Source organism: Hippocampus zosterae, chromosome 2 (genome assembly GCF_025434085.1).
Source record: "Hippocampus zosterae strain Florida chromosome 2, ASM2543408v3, whole genome shotgun sequence".
Taxonomy (NCBI): domain Eukaryota; kingdom Metazoa; phylum Chordata; class Actinopteri; order Syngnathiformes; family Syngnathidae; genus Hippocampus; species Hippocampus zosterae.
The window spans coordinates 22,168,217-22,189,663 of NC_067452.1; the positions used below are offsets into that span (position 1 = coordinate 22,168,217).

The window sequence follows — 21,447 nt, forward strand, 5'->3', positions numbered from 1 at the left end:
ACTAGCGCATTTGATTCACTGCAACAAAAATATCCCTCATTTGTGAAACTTTCGCGACTGTTGTAAAGAAACTAGCAACCAAGTTGGTTAAATACAGCAATAAAACAGTTTATCAGACCTACGAGAGGTAATTTCACGCAATTTATTCAAGACTGTATGGCAATTTGTGTAACCCCAAGCAGAACAATGACACGGCACCCTTGGTCAAGTTTTGACCAAAGATTGTCACAAGATGACTGACATCCTGACATATGATCGGTCAAATTGGTGCATCGCTTATACAGAGATGTCTACGAGGTATACTTGGATGAACCTCAACTTCCAAATGAAGTCACGTTGTTGATTTTTTGGACAGATTACAAACTACTCTACTCGAACAGCACCTCTGCTGGTCACATTCTCACAATGCACTCCATCTGGCCAAGGGAATCCTTAAAAATCTATTATGTTCATTCCTGGAAACACAATTGCACATATTTCCTAAGCTGTTAATATCCTTTGACTCTGGGACCATTTTGAGCTGAGGATCACTACTGACCTGTGAGGAGGTTGCATTCAGGAGATCTGTTGCGGGGATCAGACAGCTTGCCTCACCCAGGAAACACACAAGAATGTGGAGTATATCAGCCCAGCGTCCAACAGTCAACATCAGGACCATCAATGCACCGAGACGCACCACCACTGAGATCAGCAGCGCCTGTTTTGCTGGCAGATCATGTTGCTCGTCTGTTTAAGGAATACAGCATGTAATTTTGATACAGTGTGGTAATAAAGAACATTCACTTCACTAAGCTTCATTTACGAAGATTCAATGCTAAATGCTTTTTTCCCGCCGCCGTATGTATAAAATAGGCATTTCGAACCATGCTGCAGCTGACATAGGCTCCAGCACGCCTGCGACCCTCTTGAGGATAAGTAGATTGGAAAATGGATGGATGGATGCTCATTTTGAAGGGAACAAGCCACTGCAAAGATCTCAACTGCCGTGCAGTTTTACATCACTCCAAAGTACAATTGTGCATAGTAATACACAGCAATTAAATAATGGACCTCATTAGATCACATATGAATGTATGATGATTAATATCATTATCATTTATAGGTAATAGATAGTATCATCATTAACATTCATAGCTAATAGAGTACTATTATCATTAACATTCTATGAATGCGGGGCAGCTAAATTGATTTAGAAAATGTGAGACTGCACAGCACGCCACACACACCACGCCATGGAAAGTTTCCAATTTGGATGTTTCCAAAATCCCTCAGCTGAAATTCACATGAATATTTACTGAAGTTTTTCCATCGCTTTGCAAGCAAACATGTTGACTGTTGACACAATTCTTTGTATGTCGGGAAGAAGCAAAGTTTCACCTGGATCATTAGAGGTAATTATTGAAAGTCTTCACTGTATGTTTTTGGTCTGCTAAACTTCGGTGGAGCAAAGGGTAACGTTGCGAGATGAGTTTAGAATGACTATAAATTGCTTTGGAATCATCAAAGCAATTGATTCCAAATCAGCTTTTGGAATCAACAATATTCTGTTGGTTATATTTGGTTAAAGTTATATGGAGGGCGGCCCGGTAGTCCAGCGATTAGCACGTCGGCTTCACAGTGTAGAGGTACCGGGTTCGATTCCAGCTCCGTCCTCCCTGTGTGGAGTTTGCATGTTCTCCCCGGGCCGGCGTGGGTTTTCTCCGGGTGCTCCGGTTTCCTCCCACATTCCAAAAACATGCATGGCAGGCTGATTGGGCGCTCTAAATTGTCCCTAGGTGTGAGTATGGGCGTGGATGGTTGTTAGTCTCTGTGCGCCCTGCGATTGGCTGGCAACTGATTCAGGGTGTCCCCCGCCTACTGCTGGGATAGGCTCCAGCACCCCCCGTGACCCTAGTGAGGATCAAGCGGTTCAGAAAATGGATGGATGGATGGAAGTTATATGAAAAAAAAAATCAATTTGCAGCAGGGCTCAGTCTCTATCCCCTTACTATACAATGCTTAAGCTAATGTCTCACCCTGCATGTACACCACCAGCAGACTGTAACAGATCGTAAGCGGTGTCCAAAACCGAAGTGCTTCTGTTGCGGACAGAAAGAATTGATTGATGATCACTAGAGCTGTCATAGCACGGGAAGTAACAGAGGGCCGCGGCTGTATGTCAGCAGGGTGATGCAAATGCCGCAGTAGCGTTGCGAGCTGTGCAGCTTGTAAAGAGTCGCGACGTGCCACTCTAAGGCCGAGGCCTTCCTGGCCAGCCAATAGCCGAGCGCTGCAGCCAGCAGCGAGCACAGCCAGCGATGCGGAGCGCCTTTGTGGAGGAGTTGTAGTGTGCAGCCAAGGGCACATCCCAGGGAGAATTGGCTTTGAATCATGAGCCACTGGAGCAACTTTAGAGAGTCCTGAATAACACAATTTAAAGTGTACATTGTGACACAAGGTATGGGAGAGCTTCACAGTATGTGAAATAAATAATGATTAAAACACCATTATTTCCATTATTATATGATTAAAATTACCATCGTTATATTTTAACCATTATTTGATTTCATTATTTATGACCATTAATTGGCCAGACAATTTATCGGGTGGGTGCAAACTATGTGTACATGCATGTGGGTTTTCAATTGATATACCTGTACATATTTTGGTCAGTGTACTTCGCCCCATTTCATCTATTGTGGGAGTGGTACTGTGCAGTCAAACGCGCAAATACAAAATGAAAAATAGAAAACTCGCAAGCTAAGTGGGCACAGTTAAGAGAAGCACATTACTTGTTTGTTTGCAGTTTTTTCGTCAGCACTGCTCAGCAGCATTCCTTTTCCAAGGCTTCCAAATGAACTAGGTTTTTGTTTTACTGGAGACCCTTCTCAGGTATTGACAAACCATAAAAATCTTTCTCTGATGTGCTTAGGAACATCTTAATCTCTTTTTCTTGAGGCAACTGCAACTTCATGCCATTGTTTTCTTACTACTACTAGTCCCCGTGCAATCCAATCAGAGACAGCTCGAAGACAAAATTCCAGCACCACCAGTGAGGCCACACGCGAACCGACAGCAGCCAGAATCCCAGGCACAAAGACAAAGTGCATATTCCTCACCAATCCACATTTAACCCTCCTCTGACGAGATGCAGCTTTGTCACTCCAGCTGTGGGTTATAGGAGTAAATTAACCAGTAGTACTTTGAAGTTGAACTGCCATCTCAAGTGTCTTTACCTTTCCTCCTCAACATACAAGCGCACTCTGAGAAGGGAGCCGAGCACAGAGATTCCACACGCACCAACAAGCCCTGTTGGTTACATGTCATTTCATTGTCTCACAAACACAAGTGAAATCAAATTGTGATCGAATCTCACCTTGAAGCAAATGGCACAGCAGATTCATGTTAAGAGCCCACCACCCTGTCAAGTCGCATGTCGGCAGCAGTGGCGTGACGAATGAAATCATAGCACTCGAAGAAAACTCTTTCCCGTTAAATGCTGGTAATACCGTAGCAGTGCATCTCATTTATATTGTCATAGGTATACTTTATGGTCATTCCGCGTGGTTTTACAAACAGCTGAGATGTTATTTATTTCTGGTTACCGTACATAGATCAGGGTTATGCTATGCTCAACCTGGAGCTTGTTAGCTTGTTCCAAAGGTTGGCCATCTGACTCAGAGCAGATAATGGCAGTGCACACTGAAATGTTTGTCTTGAAATCATACACACATTTACACTGATGTCACAAGCCTTTTGAGAGAAGCATGAGGCAAAATTGTGGCATATGTCTATGGGAAGGCAATTATTTCAAGACCTGGCGCACAGCTGGGATATTTGGAAAGTTTTATGGGAATTAATGGACTTTGACAGGATATCTTGTTCGTCTTTAATTGTGTTCATTTGTATTTAATCTTCAGTGTTCCACCTTTTTAACAAAAACATACATAGCTTACACTTAAATATTTTTTATTTTCTTCATGATGTGTGTAAATATTACCCAACATTTCCAGTTAATTCCCTTTAACTAACATCCTGAATTCCAATGAAGTGTCCAAAATTCAGTTCCCATGGAAAGATTCATAAAATCTTCCAATTCCGTTGTCACTATTTTGGTTGGCCATTTTCCAAGTCACTTTACAGACGTACGGTAAAGGGGAAAAACAGCAGACGACAATCTTAATCACACTGCTCAACCTCAAATACCATTTTGAGTCAAAGTCCACTTATTGCACCATTAAAGTGTTTGAAGTAGACACCAACAAGGGTTAAGCACCCAGAGCTGGATTGGACTTTGTCGTAGCAAGTTGTAAGAACATACAGTAGGGCATGCAAGTAGTGGACACCAAATGAATTTATGGCCTGCGGAGTCAACGCTTGAACTTCGTGTAGCGACTCCACTAACGCTCTCATAAAACAGGCTTTCAAAATCCCAGAGGCAGGTTCCACACATTCATGATCGCAATGGTGTTCTTAAATAGGCATGTTTTCGATTACCTGATGTAAGTTCTTGTGCACAGGCATAAAAGACTGGCTGCAGAAGAGACTAAAGACTTCCCCCATGGAACCCACCGGTGCTGGCAGTGTGCAATACAACCGCTGGAATGAGGACAACATCAACATGAACGTGGAGGCGTCGCAGTCCCCCATGACAAGGTGAGTATGTTTTGATCCAGTAGTACCTTGACATTCTGACCCGGCAAAATCTTCCTGAAAAATATTCCTCCACATTTTCTGCTCACATCAGTCAAGCTAATTTGAGTCTGCATCAAATCATGTACTGTGTGTGTAGCTTTGTTTTTTTTCCTATGACATGAGTCTCAGCACTAGGATTAGGAGTTCATACTATTTGTGTTATGGATACAGAGAGTAAGATAACGTTCTGCGGTGTGTTGCATTCAGGCTATATATCAGAATGTGCACTGGCAAGATTGGCATCATAGTGAAGGCAGCTGGGGCTCTGGCCGCAATAGTGTCTGTCTTCATCTTGGGATACGTGACAGGATACTACGTCCATAGATGCTGATGGAACCCGCAAATGTGAAAAGGCCTTTTGGATGATCTCCAAAGTGTGCGCTTTTGTGCGCCCATGAAAAAAAAAAAAAACAAGAGAAAAAAAGACAACCACAAAGCACCCAGGTGATGAATAAATAAATCGGACATCAATGATTTATGGGCAAAGACAACTTTTGCTCGCTATTTTCCAACTGTCTACACTCCAGCGGTTCATGTGTACAACTGTGGCTTTAATCACTTATAGAATAGAAGAATCTCAAGTTACAGCGATATGAAAAACAAGCATGTGACAATAACATTTGAAACATTGGCGTTGGGAAACTAATGTAGTCAATTTTCAAACTCATTGGTCACTTCATGATATTACAGTGATTCCGTACCAGGGTGCCATAGGATACGTACAGCACATTTGACAATGAAGTTGTATTCAATTCAATTCAATTCAATACTTGCCAGTTTCCCTTAATTTGTGTAAAATTATTATCCATTAATCACAAATTGTTCATTTATTGATGCCAATGATGCAATGATGTATAGTGACAGACAGAACCATTAACTGCTCTTCCAATAAAGTTGCCATTCATACAACAGAGTCCCGTAATAAGTTATGGCTTTGAACAAATATATCAGCTTTGTACTATACTATACACTGTACATTTGTGAGTCAATTGAAAAAGGAACATTTCAGTTTTCATAAATTGTGTGACATTTTTGTTTGGTTGTGAATTATTGCTGGGTTTTTTTTTCATGCACTCGCTTGGCTAAATAACGTTGGTGAAAAATTTTGATACACCTGTGGAACATTTCAGTCTTGACAGCTCTACCATCAACTTTTTTCTGTGTGTCATTCATTCCTGCTACAACTTCTGGGCTCGCTCCTCAACGTATAGCTGCATCTGTTCCAAGCATACAAAAAAGCAATGTAGTCGCGGTGAAGTTCAAATGGTAGAAAACTGCAAACATTTCTAAGTTGAATCAAGCAGACGCAAATGTAAACTTTAAACTGGAAAGAAAATAAACCCTCACAACCATGAAAAAATGGTCATCACAATCAAGATGTCTGATGGTACAACGCAGGGATGCAATGGCTCAGGATTCAAGCTAGGGTTTCACTGTTATGTAAATATCTATTAAGAGTTTGAAGAAAGGGTTTCAAACTATTGTTTTTAAGTCCGGGTTGGGGTTTCAAAGTGATGTTTCCAACTCGGGGTATAAGACTTAGTTATAGACTAAGGTTCTAACTCATCTTTGAAGCTTGGGTTTCAAAAAGGATTTCAAGTCAGCGTGAGGGATTCAAATTGCATCGTCATGTGACAAGACTTCACAAAAGTGATAGTCTGGCAAAAAATTATGAACCTGGTTGAAATAGCCACTGCAACCTGAGTACATCAGATGGCTTCCACTGAAATTGAGTTCATTGTTTGGGCCAAGGTGGCTTTTTCAGGCAATGTTTTTGTGTGATACTGTCTATAGAAACCCTTGTCAAAAAACACATTTAAATAAGATTTTAAATGAATTTTTTGTTTTGTCTACTAATACTTGGGATTTTAGAGGCCTTTTCAAATGCTCATTCCATGTTTTTCAGAAACTTCCAAAAAAGATGGCAGGCGCTTGTCAAGTTACTATTACAAGATAAGGTAAAGGTTTCAAACCAGTCAAGTCAGAGTTAGGCTTACAAGCAATCAAATTAGAGTTTCGAGATAAGGGTGGCTAGAGATTTAAATTAGAGTTTCAAACCAGAGATGGGGTTTCAATTAGCGTTTGGAAACGAGCTTGTCATGTCACATGGCAAAAACGCTGGAATGCAAAAGCAAATGTCATCATATAAACATTCTCCCTCCTTTTCATTCACTGTCACTGACAATCACAAGCAAAAAAAATCTTACTAGTACTGTATAATACTGTATATGTAACTGGATATTCTCAAGACATGACCATATACACTGTTTTACCTTCACTATGTCGGATGTCAAGGTCTTCAGTGGGATGAGTCTGGGCTCCTGCATGTGGACCTCCTGCTCATCAGCAACTATCCATGGGAAATCCTATAAAACAAGCAAGTGCTAAAATTGAAATAACAAACACATCTGTGGGGTTTTAATTGCTGCCCCCCCCCCACACGTTATGTCTAATTATGTGTTCTTACCTTTATGACTTGAACTTTCTCCATGTTGCGCATAGCAGAGTTCCTCGTGTGAACTAATACGGTGAATGAACACTCTGAGAGAAGGAAATACGTTAATGCCGATTCTGAAAGCTAACCCAAAGTTGTTTAACCACAATGCTGTTAATTACATCTCACCTGGTGGATTATTGTTCAAGACAGCGTCACACACGCTGATCTTCAAAATGAATGCCCTGAGCAACTGCTCCACATGAGACAGTAATGTGTCAGAGCTAAAAGTAAAATAAGACCGGTAGTTAATATACTAGCTACACCGGTGATTGTTGTTTGAAAGGACAGGGATTTGCAAACCTAATAGAGAGCAGCGGCGGTTGAGATATCTCAAAAACAAATCTCTCGACTGGATGATGTTCCTTGTCCATAATGACGACAACCACCTTCTCAGCATCATTCTGCCAGGAAAAATAAAGGCGAGTGAAGATTGACATTGTACATTTCCAGTATCACTGAGCCCATGTCTTACCTTCTCAATAAGCGGCTTTATACAGTGAAGTGTATCTTGGATGTACTGGTTCAGCTCAGGGTGACATGACATCTGTCAAAGTAACCAAACGTTTGCGCTGAGGCGGTATAAAAAGCAATGTACCAAATCTGTAAGTTCATCATGTACCTGCACAGGGACATTGTACTTCTTTCGCTTCTGAAATATTCCAGACGGATACACTTCACGGACATACAGGATGAGGTGAATGGCAACTTCCAGGAATTCACACAAAATGTCAGCAACCACTGTAGGGAGAGGGGCGGGGGGTTAATTCTACTGATCACGTGTAAAGATGCAGCTGTTTACCACAACAAACACCCTATATCTTTAGAATAATGTCAAACGGAACTGAGCGTTGTAATCTTTGTAAATCAATGCAGAACATTTGATTGAGTATCCGTGATGACAAATTCGTCTGAGTTATTTAAGCAATGCCGTTTATTTTAAATAAGGGGTGAAGATTGAGAAAATAATGTTTAACTGTTCCACGCCATACCTTGTCCAAAATTGAGATCTTGCCTCGTTAGAGTTGTCATGATTCCAACAACTGAGACAGGAAGAAGCTGCTCGCTTCCAATTGGAAGCTCGATTTTATTTGTTGTCACAGGCAGCGGCGACTACATACCAGAAGCCGAATATTAAGTACACCGAATAAGACAGCTTTTGAATGTAACTCAATTTACTATATACGTATTATCTTTAAAAAATCAAATAAAAATCACAGCACAGAATCGTGTTTTTTTCTGGTTGCGCTATTCAATAGTACTCGGCGCACATTCATGACGTATGATCATGCAAGCGTTTGTTGTCCACTAGTGATGATGTAACGTGTATGGGGAAACGTTTCTCCACTGCTTGGTAAATACGTAACGTTACTAACCATGAATGCATCTGACTACTAATCTGAGCAATGATTATTATTGTTTTACTAAGGTCGTTAAATATCGTTTTTATTTTACATTTCATGATTGATTTTTCTTTTTTTGATTGGTGAATACTGGAAGCAGAAATAGACACTTACACAAAAAACACATTATTTTTAATTTTTTTAATTTCCTCTGAAAATATTCCTTCAGGCCCGAGCGGAACATCAAAATAAGAAAAATACCAGTAATGCAAAATGTATGGCCACACATTAAAATACCAAAGCACCATAAAAGTGCTTTTAATTGTGTAGAATGAAAGTTACAGGACGCTGAAAGTCCTGCTTGAGGTAGATATGTGCAAAGAAAATGTGAATGCATTTGGCAGAAATGACTTCCTCTATGGCTCACTGACACAGTGAGGTTAAATAAATTTGTAGCTGAGCTTGAACCCAACCACATACCCGACCCTTCTGATCGGTTTGAGTCTGTTAGCATTGATAGCCTATACTCCACCATATTGAACCATCAAAGATGGCGACTTTCATAAATTTGCAACACTATTTTGGATCAATTTACTGCACACATTTGAAGGAACCTGAATCCCCCAAAAAAGAAGAATCAGCTCTTATAGACAACCCCAGCATTGAATGACCACGTCACCTCCATTTCTTAGCCAGGTGGAGACCAAGCTGTAAGAGTTGAGAATGTTCACATCAGTCTATTTGATGTAGACTGGAGAAAACGGTGAATGCTGGTTTGGACAGCTAGCATGTGTTTTTAGCTTGAAGAGATTTCCTTTGCATAGCAGTGCCCTGCCCCACCCACCCACCCACACACACACACACACACACACACACACACACACACACACACACATTACAACAAATTTCTTTGGTTGACATGACAGTGAGTTGGAGGGAACGCACAATGTAAAGATGGTGGAAATGTAAACAATATCATTGGAGGGAACCAGTGTTGCGAACCAGGCAAAATCAGAGCTGTTCAAGCCTGGCAAACGGAAGTCTGACAACAGGTAATACTTATGGCCCATGCACCTCCACTTGCATATTTTGCCAGTTTTGGTCTATGAAAACATGCAGGAGCATTAAGTCCCTAAGAATGGATTCCAAGAGTCACATTTTAATGCTTTATGTCTGCATCTAATTAGAGCAGCATTATGCCCACAATTTGGGCATAAAACCGTAGAGGACTCAAGAGACTCCTGTGCTATTTTTATCGTCTTTTTCATCTCTGACAAGTTGTTTTTCTTACTGTCGCCAAAGTCCAGTAACCTGTTTGTCTCAGCCTCTGGTTTAAATCTCAGGGGCATTAGTTCTCGGTCCACAATCATCCCTCCCCTTGGCCTGTATGGTGTCCGACTCACTGTAGGGCCTGTGCTAATTCTGATGGGCTCTAATTTCTTTTCTGGAAGCTTTTCTTTCTTCAACGATATTCTTCCCTTTGATTTTTGAGACACAATAGGTGGAAGCATTCGTTGTTTATGGGTCTGGAGGCCTTTCCTTTCCTCTTTTAAGAAGTCACCATGGCCAAGCTTTGTTTTTGATGTTTTCTGACAAATGGGTGAGAGCTTTGGTTTTTGTGTTTCAGGCAAGAAATTCGTCTGTATCCCTTTTGATTTTACTGTCGCTGATTCACCACACGTACTGCCTGTTTTTATAGGTGCGAGCACTGGCTTTGACTTTGACAGTTGTGTTTTTTTTTTCTCCAAGCCACTTTTTGGTCCATCTTTTTGTGGGATAGGTGAAAGTCGCCGTGGCTGTTGAGATGGGTGAGGCACTTTCTTTTCTTTCATTTTATGTCCCTCAGCTTTGCGTAGGATAGGGGGGATGACTCCTGATTTTACAGACTCCTGTGATAATTTTGTTTCAGTTGGGATCTCTTGTATCTGTAGCTTTCCTGTGTCTTCAAGAGGTGGTGTCACTGGAAATGCTGCAGATATATCATCTATATCCGGCATTGAAGTTGATGTGGCAGCATCTTTGAAAGGTGGTTCGATTGGTGGTGATGGTACCGGTTCAGGCTCTGGTTCAGGCTCTGTCTCAGGCTCTGGTTCAGGTTCTGGCACAGGTTCTTGCACAGGCTCTGGTTCAGGTTCAGGCTCAGGCTCAGGCTCTGGTTCAGGCTCTAGCTCAGGCTCAGGATCAGGATCAGGTTCAGGCTCAACTATGATTTCTACGTCAGCCTCTGTGTTTTCTTCTTCCTGCGGTGATGGTACTGGTTCAGGTTCATCCTCTGGAACATCCACAACTTCTTCATCTGGGGATGGCACTGTCTCAGTGTCTTCTTTATCAGATTCTGTGATGTCTTTTTCAAGTAACGGTTCAGATAAGTCTTCTGTATCAGACAAAGTGATTTCTCCATGCGGAGAAAGCACCGGGCAAGGTATGTCCTCTGTGTTTTCCTCTGATAGGCGTTCAGATAAACTGCTTTCACTTTCCTGTGAGGGCTCAACCTCAACAGTTTCTTTCGGTGGCGATGGAACTGATTCAGTTAAGTCTTCTTTATGAGACACGGGAGACTCTGGGATTTCCTCTATGACAGGTTCAACGATTTCTTTGGGTGGTGATGGCACCTTTTCAGGTATGACCTCTATGGGTGATGACACAGTAGGTAATTCTTCCATATCAGGTACCTGGATCTCTCGGTGAGACACAGATCCTGATATTTCTGTGTTGGTCACACTGACAGATATATTGGATGAACTTGATACGGCCGATGCAGGATTTTCCTCCGCTGTAGTTTCTGAGTTGTCAATTTTGACCATTAAGTCATATTCTACACATGTAAATGGTGTTGGTATTGGCATTTCTTCTGTCTCATTCATAGTGACTGATAAAGTGAATGAACTCGACACTGTGTACGATGGAGACTCTACTACTGCTACAATTTCTTGGTCTTGGGTCTCTTGCGTTTTGTTGATCTTTATTGAGAAGTCATATTCAACCGAGGTACTTGGTATTGGTTCAGATATGAGCATTGTATCAGAGGCAGTTATCTCGTTGTGTGGTTCACATATGTCCCCTGTATTTGTTTGTTCAAATACACCATCTGCATCAGATCTTTGCATCTCTCCATGTACTGGTTTAGATAAGTCCTCTGTATTAGATAAGTGCATTTCTCCATATGATTGCGGCAACAACGTTGGTCCGGATAATTCTTCGGTTTTGCTCACAATCAGTGAGAACGTGGATGAACTTGATACAGTTGACATAGAATACTGCTCTCTTACTGTCTCTTGTATTTTATTCACTTTTATAATAATGTCAGACTCTACGTGGGTATTTGGCACAGATGTGCCTATGTCTTGTGCATTTGGTACCAAATCTGAAATGCCCTCTGTGTCAGATGCCATTATGTTGTCATATGGTTGTGACACAGCTCCAGATAGGTCGTGTATAGTCGGCACTGGTACTAATGTGTCCTCTGTATTTTTTGCAGGACCTGCAATAGTTTCTGTATGAAATGTCACACTCTCATCATTTACTGATGACACCACTGTCAGTGTATTCTCTGTACCAGATATATGGATTTCCTCATGTGATTGCAGCCCATCTGTTTTGCTCACAGTGACGGATACAGTAGACAAATCCTCTCTTGCTGTTTCCTGGCTTGTGTTGATTTTGATGACAATGTCTGACTCAACGTAATTAGTTGGGTCAGGAACGAACATATCTTCTGCAATTTGCACTAGTCCAGATATATTTTCAATATTTAGTACAGGTTCAGATATATCCCTTGCTTGTGCTATTGGTTCAGGTGATGGGGTCTCTTCATGTAACGATGAAGGTTTGTTCTCCATACCAGATACATAGATCTCTCCATGTGGTTGTGACAATGACAAAGATTCTAATATTTCCTCCGTTTTGTTCAAAGTGACTGATATTGTGGATGAACCTGATACAGCAGACATTGGCGATTCCACTCCACTTGTTTGGAGTTCTTGTTTTTTATTGATCTTGATTAAGATGTCAGACTCCACATAGGTGTTTGGCACGGGAGTGGATATATCTTCTGTAATCGACAGTGATTTGGATATATTCTTTGTATGCGGCAGTTGTTCAAATATATTTTCTGTATCAGACGCGAGTATCTCTCCCTGCGATTGCGGCATTGATACTGATCCCGAATCTGCAACCAGCCCTTCTGTTTTGCTTACCATCACTGATAGTGTGGAAGTACTTGATACATTGGACATAGGAGACTCCTCCCCTGGTATTTGTTTCATTTCTTGTCTTTTGTTGAACTTAATAGACAAGTCATACTCTAAAACTTTGCTTGGCACTGGATCAAGGATGTCTTCTGTCATTGGTTCGGCTCTATAAATATCTTTTGTCTTTGAAGCTGGTCGAGATATGAACTCAGTATCAGATAAATTGATCTCCTCACATGGTTGTGACATTGGGCCAGGTGTGTAACCTAATTTTGAAACCTGTTCAGACATGCTAACTTCTGCATCAGATAAAGAAATTCCTTCATGTTCGAATTTCTCTCCTCCAGATATGTCCTCTCTCTCTGACACATGGATCTCCATTTCACACTTGTCCTCTGTACCCAAGACTTGAATATCTTTATGTGATTGTGGAGATGACACTAGTGCAGATATGCTGTCTGTATCAGATATGGGGAACTCTCCAAGTGATTGAGGTATTGACGCTTGTCCTGGTATGTCCTCTAGTTGGCTTTCAGTGACTGATACATTGTCTGTACTGGGCACAATGGATACAAGTGATTCATCGCCCACTGCATCTTGTGTCTCCTGTGCTTGTTTGATAGTGTTTAATAGGTCATAATCTGCAACAACATCTATTATGTCCTCTTTCACTGGCACTGATCCAAGCATGTCATCTGGATGTGGTAGTAGTTTACATACTTCGTCTCCCTCATACACAGAAATCTCTCTGTGTGGTTTTGGCACATGTTCAGAAATGTTTTCTTCATTTGACACTACTTTAGTTCTTTCAGATGTAGAAGTCTCATCCTGTGGTAACGGAACTGATCTAGCTATGACTTCTGCATCAGATACAATGATCTCTCCATGTGATTGCGGCAGTGATGCTGGCCCCGATACCTCTCCTGTTATGCTTACAGTAACAGATACAGTGGAAGAACTTGATACAGCTGGTATAGGAGATTCTTCTCTTGGTGTTTTTTTGGTTTCTTGTCTTTTGTTTATTTTAATTGAAAGAGTCAATGTCTCTTCTGTAATGTCATCTAATCCAGATATTTCTGTATTTGAAGCCAGTTCACTTATGTCCTCTGTATTCAATACTGGGATTTGTTCACATGGTTGCGACATTGGTCGATGCATGTTCTCCATATTTAGCACAGGTGCCGATATATCCTTTGAATCAGACGAGGACATTCCTTCATGTCCTGATGGCATTTGCCTAAATACTTCATCCGAATCAGATACACGGATTGCATTGTATGATTGTGGCGCTGTTTGAGGTGCACCTACGTCTTGATGTGAATATGACAATGACAGCAGCCCCTCTTCATGTTCTGATGTCGGTTGTCCAAATACCTCCACTGAATATACGTGTTTCTCATTTTGAGACTGTGTCACTGACACTTGTCCACATATGTTCTCCATATTAGATACATCATATGAACATGAGTCAGAAGCTGGTCGAGGTATGTGTTCTGTATCCGATATATGGAATTCTCTGTGTAGTTGCGGCTTTGACACTGCTCCTGATATTTCCGTTTTGTTCACAATGACTGAGATGTTGGCTGAACTTGACACACTGGATGCATGAGATTCATCTCTCACTGTTATTTCATGAATTCTGTCATATTCAACAGTTTTGTCTTCTGCATTTTGTAATTGTTCACATGTGCCCTCTGTATCATGTACAGTGATCTCCAATTTTGGTATTTCCCATGTATTTGACACTGATTCTGATATTTCATCTGTGTTGGTAATTGACACTCCAGATGTGCATTGCACTTCAGATACACGACTCTCTCCACAGGAATGTGGCAATGACATTGGTCTTGATACTTCCTCTGTTACGTTCACAATGACTGATAGAGTGGATGAGCTTGATACAGCGGACATAGGAGAGTCTGCTCTGGTTGTTTCTTGAGATTCTTGTCTTGTGTTGATCTTGATGATGATGTCAGACCCTTTATAGGTAATTGAAGATGTGCTTTCTGTTACTAGACCTGGTACTGATATGTCCTCTGTACTTGGTACTGGATTAGATTGGTCTTCTGTATTGGTTGAAGGTGTTGCTCCACACGGTGAAGCCACTGATCCAGATGTATCCTCTGAATGAGATACATGAATACCCCCTTGTGACCGACATTGTGAAATTGGTCTTGGTATTTCACCTATTTTGTTCACAGTGACTGATACAGTGGATGATCTTGATATCACGGACATTGAAGATTCATTGTCTGCTGCATCTTGTCTTTCATGGATCTGGGTTACGTCATACTCTGCACCGGTTGTGGGCAATGGAGTGGGTATGTCCTTTGGACTTAGCACTGGTGGTAATGGTGCAGATATTTCTTTGGCATTGGTCTCAACGAATGACACAGTGGCAGAGATAGATGAACCTCGGGCACCTGATGTGGCTACATCCTGTACCGGCTTTTCTCGTGTCTCTTGCCTTTTGTTGATCTGTCTTAGGAAGTCATACTCTGAAAAAGACAACAAATAGTAACATTAGAATTTAATTTAGACTGCACTATAGCACAGAGACAATATTTTTCCCAATCAGCAAATCACTCTTACATATTTCAAAGCCTTTCAAATCTGTCTTCATCTCACACCTTTTGTCAAAGAGTATGCATTTCCCCGTGTACTGTTTCCCCAAAGACCAAAAACCTCACGAGGACTCTAAATTGCAACAGATATGAATTATTTTCTGCGCCAATTATCCTACAATATACCGGGTACTGTAAGTCAGATGAAATAGCCTCCAGATCTGTGATCCTAAACAGATTAAGAGGTCAAAAAAGTATTGATGAATGCCACTCCATAATTACTTCTCCTTTGCAATTGTTCTGTTGTTATGCACATAAGATCAACAACTTCCACGACAATCCGTGTTGATGGTCCGACTTCGATTTAGTAGACTTTGGAAATAAAATTTCAAATTGACAACAATTATATTTGGAATTATTCCATATTCCAAATCATAATCGCCATAAAACCCGGAAAGACAATGTTTTAAAGTTCACAAAAGCATTCAAATGTTCTGTGATACAAATATAAGCAGAGATTGCCCAGATGATTATGTTAATGACAATCAAACAAATAATTAGTTACTTAAAGGAGAAGCCTATTCAAAAAGGGTCATGCTGAGGCCTATCCCAGCTATCTTTGGTCAATAGGCAAGGTACACCCTGAACTGGTTGCCAGCCAAACTCTGAGTACACACAGACGAGCAACCATCCACGATCACTATCACACCGAGGGACATTTTCGAGTGTTCCATTAACCTGCCACACGTTTTTGGAATGTGGGAGGAAACCGGAATACCAAGAGGAAACCTACGCAGGGACGGGGAGAACATGCAAACTCCACACAGGAAGGCCTGAGGCGGAATCGAACCCTGCACCTTTGCACTGTGAGGCCGGCGCACTAACCACTCATCTACTGGGCCGACCTCGGTTAAAGATCACTGCTGTTAATTTATAGAAGAGTGCCATTTCATGATTTACAGGTAGTCGTCGGCCTGTCACAATAATTACTATCATTTACTATCAATTACTTATCATTTGATGAATACAATGGACAAGATATTTTTTGTTTTACATGCATGTTTGTTTACATAAATCATCACCAGAATTCATGCTGCTTTGTTCCTATCAGTCAACTTCCTTGCTCTGGAAGTCTCACATGTACACATACACACACAGCAGTGGACTGGCTTTTGAAAAACATATCGGTTCACTTTGTGTGTTCCCCGTTGGTTCATAGAGATTCGCACCTCTTTTCCTCATTTATAGCTCTGTATAGTCATGCTAATAGTCACCAAGTAACAGTAAAGCTAGCTGGCACAACCATGTGTAACGGTGAACAGCTATCCTGTTCTGTGTTCTCTTTGCATTGCTTGATCATGCACTACGGGTTCTGCGAATGTTTGCAACGCCCACCAGGAACAAGAGACTGGCATGTGGCACCAGATACCTGTTTCGAATGCCAGAATTGACAGTGAGAACAGTGTACTAAGTCTGTATTACAACTCTCATAAAGTCACTCTACCGTCATAGAAACACAACAGCCTCTGTGTATCATATAATACTTTTACTTTTAATAAATAGAGGGCTTTTTTCGGAGGGTATATATCAGATCAGTGTTTTTTCACACTTTGTTGAGCCAAGGTACCCATTTTAGATGTGAAAAATGTCATACCTGTACCAAACAATTATCAAAAAGTATGGCTGCTGTAATAACGGTCTTGTCTGAATTTAGTCACAAGTGTACTGACTCGGTGTGAAATCTGGGCTTGTTTAATTAAACACAAAGCTGATACACTTGCCATGATTTATTTTGGTGGATGAATGGGAACGGTTGGACACACAGGTTGATTGTTCTTTTTGCCATCCAACGGAAAAAAATTTGATTTTTCTGCCCACCATTATATGCTGCTGGCATAGATTTAAAAAATATATATATTCTGATGAATGAGAAAAACAAATACACAATAATACTGATAGCAGTAATGCCGTGAACATGCTTCCTGTAGTCATTTTTTCACTTTCAGAGAGATAAAAGACATCTCATTTTACTCTGCCACGACACATTACTTCGTTGTATGTGTTGTGTTAGTATTTGTTGGAAGTGCAATGTTTTTCAACAGAGTCTTGATTGACTTTTATTGTTCTGTGTTTCAATGCAAATGTCCAATATTCTTGAGAGTTGAAAACTAATTGCTCTTAAAAAGAACGTACTGTAATTCTGTCTCCTTTTATGCCATCACTGTATCAGTGGCATAAAAAGATTTAAAAAAAACAAAAGATAGTGATCGTGTCTGAAATTATTTTTTAATCATGACAGGCAAGTACACACCATTCATTTATCGTATGAGTGACACTTGGCAATGTTTCATCTTGAATGGTAAATTTGATCTGGCTTGCACTACATGAAGAAACAAACAACTTACCCCATTGTTCTTGAAATCGAAAGGCAACCTCATTATCGCTTAAGTCTGCTCCTCCAAACCTTGACATGTGCGTTAAATGCGTTTCTAAACATCTTGGAATGTCTTCGGGTTGGGAAAGTATTGTTGTCCTGGAGGTACACTCAATCAGACTTTTGACGCCAAAGGATAACGGATTCTTAGAATCCATTTTAAGCAATAATAACCGTTGTTTCTTTTAGAAAACCATGTGTGTGTAGATTGGTTGAAGTTTTCAGAACACGATCACTCCGACGCTCCTCTCGTAACAAGAAACAAAGACTGTGTCAGGGATCAACAATTGCTTTTAAATGCACTCCTCAATGGATGTAACCAATTATGTCATATTGTGTGACATCACTCAGCAATGAGGTCACCTTGCATCACAGGGCTGTATGTTGTCATTGCATTACTGAACAGCATTGATTTTTTCCCCCACATAGCTTCTTTTGCTTTATCAGGTAAACACCGATGAAGTCTGTGTTGGCACCATAGGGTATGGTGACACGATCCATACATGTTGTCTCTTTTTACAAATCTTGGAAATGGAGTAACAATTCTCCTTTGGCCAAACAAAGGACAGTGGAGCGGAAAGCTCATCACGCACTGGCAAAACGTTATCGAACTGTCTGTGAGTGATGACCCAACGATCGTGTACTGGCAGCTGGGTTGTTGCAGTCTTCTGATCCAGAGATTATGAAGACTCTTTTTACATTTGGTTAGAAAAACTCCACTTATGGGTTTAATGTGTCTTCGAGGCCTTATGCTTATCATGAGTAGTTTTGTTCCTAAATCGATATATTAGCATTTTCTGTGTTGAGATTTGATCTGTAACAAAAAAATAAATAAAAGTTTTTTTTCTTTTTCCCAAAATGGGCAAAGCCACTTTGTTGGGATGCAAAAAACACTCCGTCAATACATGCACATGGTGATGTTTTGAGGTCTTGTTAGTCAAAAGACCTCATTCTGTCTTCTCATCTAAGGTATCCGTAGAGCATAGGTGAGCACACAGCTTGAGTGAATTCCCATCTTGGACCATATCCGCACCAATGAAAGATATTTTCAAAAGCGTCAGCTAATTCTATCAAATTTGGTCTCTTGTCTACATACAAAAGTATGCACCCTTAAAACGAATGTTTTGGAAAACTTAACCTTTTGACACAATGTTCTCAAGAGTTTTTTGTCGGAGAAAAAATGAGTCATTATTACAAGCTGGATCTTTTTTTCTCAGCTAGGACCATTTGAAAAATAGACCATGTATGTGTAGACGTGAACACCAGCTACAATCTCACTGAAAAGATTTTTGTCATCCTTTTTATTCAGTGTTCCGCATAGGAGTTTATTTGCGGTGTTAGTCCTGTCTTCATCTTCTGCACTTCTATATAAATTATACACCATTAAGAGTTTGTGCTCACGATTACTTTATTTGATCAGAAGAAGCAAACGGAAGGTGATTAAACTGAAATGAAATAACATTCTACACATCATAGTCGCAGACTATACCTTAGGACTTAGTGGCACGAGTTCTGGATCAAAAATCATTCCTCCTTTGGGTCTGTATGGGACCCTTATCTCAGATCCAGGGCCTATCTCAGGTTTTTTAACACCCCGATATTTATGGACTGTTGGCGCTGTACCGGTTCTGACTGGCTCCGATTTCTTGTCCTGATCACACTGATCTTTGGATTTATGATACAAGCAGTCTTGCAGTGAACAAGTGAAATTGTCACTGTTTGTTTTGGGTGTCTTTTTCGGTTTTGGCTTTTTTTGTGGAGAGGCTTTCTGGAGGGAGTTTGGTGACATTGCAGGTTGAGGATATTTGATGATCTGCTGCCCGATGATCTGCTGCACTTTCCGCTCCTCCTTTACGTATTCACTGCACACTACTTTTGTTTTTGTCCCTTGGGAAGAAGGTTTATGTGGCACCTGTGCGATGATGGATGCTGGAGATTTTTTAGCCACTTTTGTTTCTTTTTGACTGGGGGTCCTGGCTGTAAAAGCCTGTTGTGGCTTTTTTCTCTGCGATGATCCACATATTTCCACAGTACCAGACAGAGGGATCTCTTCATATGGCAGTGACAGTGGTACTGAGAGCTTCTCAGCCCCAAATAGAGTTAATGATCTGGAAATGGCCAGAGACGATGAAGACAATCTTACTCCCATCTCTGCGATTTCTCTTTGTCTGCTGATCGTCATCAGGAAGTCGCTCTCTGCAGAGAGAAAACAATATACATGGAATGTGGATACAGGCAGTATCTACTTATGACTGTTGTCAGCACCAAATTTGCACAAATATTACAAATCTTTTGATTTGCCATGTCAAAGATCCATTTAAACCCTTTCGTAGGACTATACCCGGGGTTGGCAACCCAAAATGTGAGAAAAAAAGAGCCACAGAGGACAAAAAAAGGCAAAAGAACAAATATGTCTGGAGCCGCAAAAAAAAAAAGCCTTCTATAAAACTTACAATGAAGGAAACACATGCTGTAAGAATGTAGGAGACTGGACTGTCTCAGAATTGTTTATATTACTCATTTGTAATATAAACAAACAAACAACTCGTTTGTTGTTTTTTTTCTTCTTTCTTCTTTCTACCTACATTCTTGCTGCTGGAGGCTGTAAATTTCCCCAGTGTGGGACAAATAAAATATATCGTATCTTATCTTATCTTATGTTATCTTATTCCTTTGTTGTGTGTTCACAAACGCCCCCCATAGAATTTATTTTGTAATTTCTTTGCTTGATTTTTTTTTGTTTTGGTGCATTATTTTCGCTTTTCTTAGTGTCAGTGAAGTGATCATTAATTTCCGTTTTTCTGAGGCTGTCTTTCAACGCCTTTCGAGTCGAACGAGAAGAGGGAAGGCATGGAGTCGGACACAGATGTGTCTGTGTGTGTCGAGACTGTTAAAAGCATAAATAAAGTGTACGTTTTAAAACAAAACAACACCGCAGCTCTCCTTTTTCAGATCTGCAACATGTATCTATATCTATTTGAGCTATATTAGCCTACTTTTTCCATTTTCAAACATTTTTATAAAGCTCCAGGGAGCCACTAGATGTCGCGAAAGAGCTGCATGCGCGCTGGAGCCGCGTGTTGCCGACCCCCGGACTATACAAACAGATCATTCTTGCCAAATGTGAATGGGTGCACCAAAACCTTGAACACTGAGTGTTTGGATGCCATGATAAAACTATAGTCATGTGGTCAGGTTCAACTCCAAAACGGTATCTGGCTTACTTCATCTTCTTGATCCAGAAAGCTGGTCATCAAGATAGTACAGTTCCATATTTACCGATTCTTTGCTTTGCTTAGTTTCTCGACACCAAATTTAAAACCAGTCAGACTCACCCCATTGCTCTTGGTAGTTAAATGCAACCTCTTTAAGATCTGTTTGGTTAGTGCCTCCGAATTCTATCATTTGAGTCAGATGGGCTTCTAAAAATTTGGTGATGTCGGCTGGCTGTGACAGCAGCACCGCACGTGAGATGCACTCGAGCTGACTCCTAAGGCCGTACGGTAGCAGATCCATTTAGATTACGAGAAGGCCCAGATGACGCTGAATGAATACACTCAGAGGCCTCAGCACAAGGATCAACAGTGGCTTGCAAACGCATTCGTCGCGGATGAAAAGGCTCGTGTCATTAGAGCAAATGAAGTGTCTATGTGACATCACCTGCTTCAAGGAGGTTTTGCGACATCACAGGGCTATGTGATGTATGAAACATTTCAAAATAGTCTGGTCATGACACAACAAGAGCAAT

The 21,447-nt window shown here is 40.8% G+C and overlaps 4 protein-coding genes across 4 annotated transcripts in view; 1 reads left to right on the forward strand and 3 right to left on the reverse strand.

The window, feature by feature from the left end:
* Positions 1 to 364: 364 nt before the first annotated feature.
* tmem82 (transmembrane protein 82) lies at positions 365 to 4,994 on the reverse strand. Its single transcript, XM_052058619.1, is given in 7 exon segments — positions 365 to 455; positions 539 to 726; positions 2,016 to 2,123; positions 2,126 to 2,399; positions 2,976 to 3,147; positions 3,216 to 3,288; positions 3,356 to 4,994. Coding segments are annotated over 7 exon segments (972 nt in total). The 5' UTR covers positions 3,507 to 4,994; the 3' UTR covers positions 365 to 449.
* Positions 4,511 to 5,015, forward strand: smim1 (small integral membrane protein 1). Its single transcript, XM_052058635.1, has 2 exons — positions 4,511 to 4,635; positions 4,882 to 5,015. The coding sequence occupies exons 1-2, from the start codon at positions 4,541 to 4,543 to the stop codon at positions 5,003 to 5,005; spliced, it is 219 nt and encodes a 72-aa protein (XP_051914595.1). The 5' UTR covers positions 4,511 to 4,540; the 3' UTR covers positions 5,006 to 5,015.
* Positions 5,016 to 5,130: 115 nt separating this feature from the next.
* The window catches only part of mad2l2 (mitotic arrest deficient 2 like 2), a 42,162-nt gene continuing 25,845 nt past the window's right edge, over positions 5,131 to 21,447 (reverse strand). The window contains exons 2-9 of the mRNA XM_052058632.1: positions 8,161 to 8,407; positions 7,791 to 7,909; positions 7,644 to 7,715; positions 7,472 to 7,572; positions 7,298 to 7,392; positions 7,142 to 7,215; positions 6,948 to 7,040; positions 5,131 to 5,891 (exon numbers count right to left, since the gene is read on the reverse strand). Of these exons, the coding sequence (XP_051914592.1) occupies positions 5,853 to 5,891; positions 6,948 to 7,040; positions 7,142 to 7,215; positions 7,298 to 7,392; positions 7,472 to 7,572; positions 7,644 to 7,715; positions 7,791 to 7,909; positions 8,161 to 8,200 (633 nt within the window). The 5' untranslated portion in view covers positions 8,201 to 8,407 and the 3' untranslated portion in view covers positions 5,131 to 5,852. The remainder of the gene's footprint in view (positions 5,892 to 6,947; positions 7,041 to 7,141; positions 7,216 to 7,297; positions 7,393 to 7,471; positions 7,573 to 7,643; positions 7,716 to 7,790; positions 7,910 to 8,160; positions 8,408 to 21,447) is intronic.
* On the reverse strand, positions 19,183 to 21,304 carry LOC127596284 (uncharacterized). The gene is made up of 2 exons (XM_052058569.1): positions 21,035 to 21,304; positions 19,183 to 19,895 (listed from the first exon to the last, which is right to left on the reverse strand). Exons 1-2 carry the CDS (start codon positions 21,213 to 21,215, stop codon positions 19,183 to 19,185), a joined length of 894 nt encoding a protein of 297 aa, XP_051914529.1. The 5' UTR covers positions 21,216 to 21,304.